This window comes from Varroa jacobsoni, unplaced genomic scaffold (genome assembly GCF_002532875.2).
Source record: "Varroa jacobsoni isolate VJ856 unplaced genomic scaffold, vjacob_1.0 scaffold_693, whole genome shotgun sequence".
NCBI classification, from domain to species: domain Eukaryota; kingdom Metazoa; phylum Arthropoda; class Arachnida; order Mesostigmata; family Varroidae; genus Varroa; species Varroa jacobsoni.
In genome coordinates this window covers 107,379-113,142 of record NW_019213595.1, presented here as the reverse complement: position 1 = coordinate 113,142, position 5,764 = coordinate 107,379, and the positions used below count along the sequence as shown (strand labels likewise).

Sequence of the window (5,764 nt, the reverse complement as noted above, 5' to 3'; positions counted from 1 at the left end):
GAGAACTATATCATTTAAAATAATCGTAACAATTCATTTAGAAAAAGTTTCAAGATGCCTGGGTTTGCATTTAGCCTGGACACCATTTCGCAGTAATGCACTTCTCACGTTTTAGGCATAACAATAATATTGTATTTTCACGCGTCAATATTTCCTCTGTTACTACAGTGAAAAAAGTGGCCGCACGTTCTTGGTGTTAAGTAAGTTTGCCTTAACTGCTGCCACCACCTATATCGACACTTCTGTGATTTATGCACTGTCTGGTATTCGACTTTAGAACAAGCGAGCGACTGTGCAACAGACCCGCCTCACATTGCGCACGAATGACGTAAACAACAGAGGAAGTGGAAATTAGTTGAAATCTAAATTACCGACTTTCTTACTAGCGAGTAAAGGTAAATTTCAACAACGAAGTAGCTGCTTGTATGTGAGAGTACATGGTTATTTTTTATCAATCGAGATTGTATAGCGGTTTATCTTAAAGACCGAGTTATTATGTACCGGTCACCGACAAAAAAATATTTTTACTAATTTTATTCGAGTGAAAATGAATCATGGTAGCCTGATAAATTTATTATTCTCTTACGTCAGTTCTTCCAATGTGTGCTATAGATATTGACAACAATTTAAAATAATTTGCCCAACGGATTCATTTATATTGATGCTTATATTATTATTATATTATAAATCTTATCCGGTTGTTATGTTAAAGAGAGAATATACAAACCTTTCTGAATAATTGTTTACACCAGAAGTGTGAAATGTCTCAACGAAAGAAACCTGCGTAGTAAATTGCCCTCTTTTCTTTCGAAAACTGTTCGGCAATATTTTGGAAAAACACAACAGCAATATATGTGTCTATAGCATCCATTACAAATTTATAGACTTCGTTTACTGCAACAATTTCCAGATCTAAAATATTTGGTCTTCGATAACCACACTAAAAAAAATTGTACTAAAATATTTAATATGCAGAAATTCATAAAGATTCTAATGTATCATTTACTGGTGAACTTTTATTATATTGACGCGTTGATATGTCGGTTTTGGGATGCTTCGGAAACGGAGGCTACCTATTCTTTAAGAACACATACCTAATATTACAATAAAATTCATCTATTGGAACAAGTTTTTAAGTTCTGCCTTTTCCCTCGCTAGATAGCGATTCTAACTGAAGAACAATCACAGTTGATGGTTGGGTCAACATGTCTGAAAGATCGGAAAGTTCAGTTTCAACGGAAACTTCCGCCAGAAAACTATATCGTGAACGACCGGAGTGGCAAGATGTGACGCCCGAGGATTTAGATCAGCAATCAGATGATGTATTAAAAATCTCTTATACGAATACGTTTCGGGACTGTTTTGGCTATCTTCGTGCGGTCATCAAGAGCGGCGAACTCAGCGAGCGAGTCTTCGAGGTGAATAACAGCTTCAAGTAGTGTTTCATTAAAACATAATGCTTTAATCCAGCCTCTTATAATCAGCTTAATAAAACATCATGCAAGCAAATTAAGTTCACAAACTGTGTGGTATTTATGCATTATTGGTGGGACGTGAAGCAACGACCCCTGGGGTCACCCGATCATTCAATAAAAAAGGGTAACAAAATTAAGCACTTTTTCGATTCATTGTACCCCCTGAAAATAATGGTTTTAGTTCTTAAACCATAAAACTGATGATTCCTTGGACAATTGCTCGTTGTATTTCTACCTTGGTAATAATTTAGCTAATTATTTCAGTTAACCACGACCTGTGCAGATGAGAATCCCGCATGCTACACTGTATGGGTACTGCGACGAAGGTTACTCGAGCACCTGAAAAAAGACCTTAACGAAGAAATGGAGTTTATGAGTCGGCAGATTTTCGATAACCAAAAAAACTATCAGGTTTGGTATGTACTCTCTTCCACTGTCAACATTTCTTAACCAAAAACACACGTCCATCTGTCTTGAAGTGTACAATCTCAACTAGTAATAGTTTACATAATGATATAGACAATGGCTCTTGGCTATGATAATTGTTGTTATCTTAAAACAATGTTTGCTAAATAAATGAAGGTAAATATATATGGATAAGAGATTCTGCAGCTTACAATTGTACAGAATATAAAAATACATGAATATACAGATCTTCTGTTCGTCCTTCTAGCTTAAGAATTTGAAAAAACAATTATGTAATCGTTGTATTTTACTATTGACATGTACGCCTGCCCCTCCAGGTATCATCGCCAGAGGCTCGTACAGCTTCGCAATGATCCAAAAGGTGAACTCGATTTTATCGAACGCGTACTTAGCGAAGACGCAAAAAACTACCATGCATGGCAATATCGTCAATGGTTGCTCAAGACATTCAACCTTTGGAGCAAGGAGTTAAATTTTTGTTCGTCAATGCTTAACGAAGATATTAGAAATAATTCCGCCTGGAATCAACGGTAAGTATAACAGCGGGGCATGGCAGATATAATAAAGCGCTTGATGCACGCTAGACTACACCTTCAACTTGACTTCGATCGTTCGCTAATAAGTAGGTATATTTCTTTTTTGTACAAACTTTAATGGAATTCTCCTTTGCGAAGTCTATAGATTAAAACTAGCTTTCGTATATTCCATGTGTCTGGTTTAGTACTGAAATGTGCAAGTCTACTAGAAGTAACATGAACCACCTTAAAATTCCACTAAAATAAGTTTCGTTACCATTTAATGTACTGATTTTTTCGTTATATTTGAGTATGAGATCATCGTATTAATACACAAAATGTCAACTGCAAAAAATATAACTACAAGGTTTTCCTAAATAACTGACTTCGCAGGAATGATTGAGATTTCTAAAACTAAAGTAGGAAAAGCTTGTGTTTATTCAAATAATGGAGAACATGAGATTTATAAGTTTTTTAATAACATATTCTTCGCCTACTATAAATGCCAGATTATAGATGGTTAAAACTTTACGGGGTACAGTGAGCAAATACATTATGATATGGAAACGCATTTTTTTTGGAGATCCCAAAAACCCAAAAGCTTAGAAGAAAACGCAGCGGTTTGGTATCTGATACATTAGACCAATACATAGAGAAGTCCTGTAAGACTAGATGCCTGAACTCCCTTAGGAAATATAGTTATTATTTGTTGCCACTCCCGGCAATATTCGATCTAGAGACGATGTTAAACAAATGGTGAGTTTTTACCTTACATAATTTCTTTGATATCAGCAAACAGCCTTATTCAAAGTGGCCTGCATTTTCAGATTTATCCAAGTCAGACATGCTGATGGTATTATTAAAGCCTGTTTCTAAACTTTACCGTTACACTACAATTGAAAACTTAATAGACATTTATTCCGCCTTTCAGTTATTTCGTCTTGAAAAATACTACTGGTTTCCTTCGTCCCGTTGTAGAGGAAGAAATTAAGTTTACGCTAGACAAAATTTCTCAGGTAACTTTACTTTTTAGTAAAATCGATGTACCTCATTTCAGAGCCTAGTATATTTAGATTTTATGTCTTAATATCGTATGAGAAATTCGGTGATATTTTTTCGTCAAACTATAAAACCATTACTGCTAAGCAGGTGCAGGTCCCATGATAGTTTAGTGGGTAACGTATCTGTTAACATTAGGAACACGTTGTGGTCTAAATTCGAACTTTAGCATAAATACGCTTAGTTTCTGGGAACCAGCCTGATGAAATGCTTAACGGCAACACCGGACATAAAACTCGACACATAGAGGTTAAGGATGTACAATACGCTACTGTAGGTGGCGTGCCTACAACATTATTGCCTATCACTTTTTTTTCATTTAACAAACCCAGTTCAAATTCGCAGATAGCAAAAAATTGTTTGGTTAAAGGGATCTACGTAATCAATAAAATTGAAATATCCGAGTATAAACCAAAGCAAATGCTATGAGAGACCTCCTTGTACAGTCACGGTATATAATATACATATGTGTAGCAGATATTCATTAGCAGAGACGCCCGAAAAGGCTGCCTGTGGCATAATAGATATAGCTCGGTATGGTTATCGGAAAAAGTACGAGTTAAATTAACGCCCAATGTGTGCTTGCCGTGTATCTCTATTTGTAATTAATAGATATTTAGTGTTTAGAGCATATTTGCTTTTTTTTTTCGGTTTCGTAACAGGTGTCTTGTAACGAAAGCGCGTGGAACTATCTTGGAGGAATCCTAGCGCACGCTGATGAATCTCAACAAGAAAAACTACGAAAAAAATGCGAGCAAATGCGAGCGGACGGAATTCATAATATTTATTTATACGCTACACTGCTGTCTATATATGAGAAAGCTGAAATGAAAAAAGAGGCTCTAGAAATTGTGTCCATTCTGAGGACAGAGGATATTCCAAGATCACCTTACTGGACATTTAAACAGAAATTGTTGTTAAATGAGCCGACAGGAGAAAACTGATCTTCATCTAGTTGGAATTAGGGAAGGCGTAATGAAAAATAAATGTTCGTTCATACGTTTTTCCTTTCAACGGACTAGTTACATATATACAATGAAAGAGCTGTATATGCTAAGAGAAAAATAAATAAAACGGAGACGTTATTATTAAAAACAAAAATAAATTACATAATATTTTATTCCATATGCAAGAAGATCATATTGATTGTACGCATTTAGTAGGGTTTACTAATGTAAGAATTAGGTAACGTTTAAATAGAAAGTTGTTTCATTGTTCGTTATTACTCGCAGAATCCTGCACTTAGTGTTTACGTCGAAGGTTTTATAGCCAGTATTAGAAAAAGGAAATTACAGACTTTGTATCTAAAAGAAATGCATTGATACTTTTTAATCTTTGCTGATACGCCAAGGATCAGTAATAACATAGCGTAGTGCTAAATCATCTTGAATATGAGCCAATAAATTATTTCGATTGATATCGAACTAACGTTGCGTAGTTTTATTTGGAGTTACTAAAATCCCGGTCCATTATAATACAAGGATATATTGGCACTACGTAATAGTGTTCTCCCTTTAGGTATCACTGTGTTGCTGCTACAGAGTTGTATATCGGTAACTGGCGAATCTTTCGTACTGTGGTTGTCAAATCGTTGATAACGCTCTCGATAACCACCCTGATGTCAGAGATGAGTAATCGCGATGACGCAAGAGAATTTAGCTCAAACTACATCTCTAGAGACACCTCCACACTAAACCTCAAACGTCTTAATTCCATGATACCGGAATGCGTTAATTAATTTTTTTTACTAGCCAGATACTAGCCAAAACTACTGACTTCTGTACAGTACAGAAATAACGTATAAAACTAACAACGCACAGCTTCTTAGAGCTAGTGTTCTTATATAGCCATCTCACGGCTATCATTGTTGAAATTAACTATACTAATTGATATTTTCAACGATTCAGCTTAAAAGACGTGTCGAAGAGAATCGTAATATGCTGAAAAAGTCATATTACATGTGATTAATTGATCATGGTCTAATGTTTTCGAAGCTAATAGTATAAAATTTGTTTAGTTTTTTTCCTTCTTAAATACAAAGAATTGCAGAACGAATATTTCGAAATTGAAAGATTAGAAAATAATTATTAACAGTTCTATCAAAAAACTATTAAAGTCGCTATTAAAGAAGTTCTACAACTTTCAATGTTCGCCGTCACATAACTGGTGAAAGCATTTAAGAGTAAATAGCCGTGTTTGATGGCGTAAAATTTGAGACGTAATAAGCATGGAAGATATGTAAATCGATGGATGAAATAAATTACCTCAATGATCACTGCGTCTAGGTAT

General features: G+C 35.1%; 1 protein-coding gene across 4 annotated transcripts; it reads left to right on the top strand.

Annotated features, from left to right (window-relative positions):
* Positions 1-250: 250 nt before the first annotated feature.
* Fnta (farnesyl transferase alpha) lies at positions 251-4,580 on the top strand. Of its 4 annotated transcripts, none has more exons than XM_022837104.2 (6): positions 252-395; positions 1,159-1,418; positions 1,740-1,891; positions 2,219-2,431; positions 3,348-3,432; positions 4,138-4,580. In XM_022837104.2, the coding sequence occupies exons 2-6, from the start codon at positions 1,206-1,208 to the stop codon at positions 4,417-4,419; spliced, it is 945 nt and encodes a 314-aa protein (XP_022692839.1). In that variant the 5' UTR covers positions 252-395; positions 1,159-1,205; the 3' UTR covers positions 4,420-4,580. The 4 variants fall into 4 exon arrangements, with proteins under 4 accessions (XP_086825412.1, XP_022692839.1, XP_022692840.1 ...); XM_022837105.2 differs by having other exon boundaries at positions 260-395; positions 1,163-1,418; XM_022837106.2 differs by having other exon boundaries at positions 266-395; positions 1,189-1,418.
* The last annotated feature ends 1,184 nt before the right edge of the window (positions 4,581-5,764 follow it).

Bases quoted from the DNA above. Each gene is read 5' to 3' on its own strand.
- Fnta (XM_022837104.2), top strand. From the start codon at position 1,206: ATGTCTGAAAGATCGGAAAGTTCAGTTTCAACGGAAACTTCCGCCAGA. The intron at 1,892-2,218 runs GTATGTACTCTC...CTGCCCCTCCAG, and splicing joins CAAAAAAACTATCAGGTTTG to GTATCATCGCCAGAGGCTCG. The intron at 3,433-4,137 runs GTAACTTTACTT...GTTTCGTAACAG, and splicing joins CGCTAGACAAAATTTCTCAG to GTGTCTTGTAACGAAAGCGC.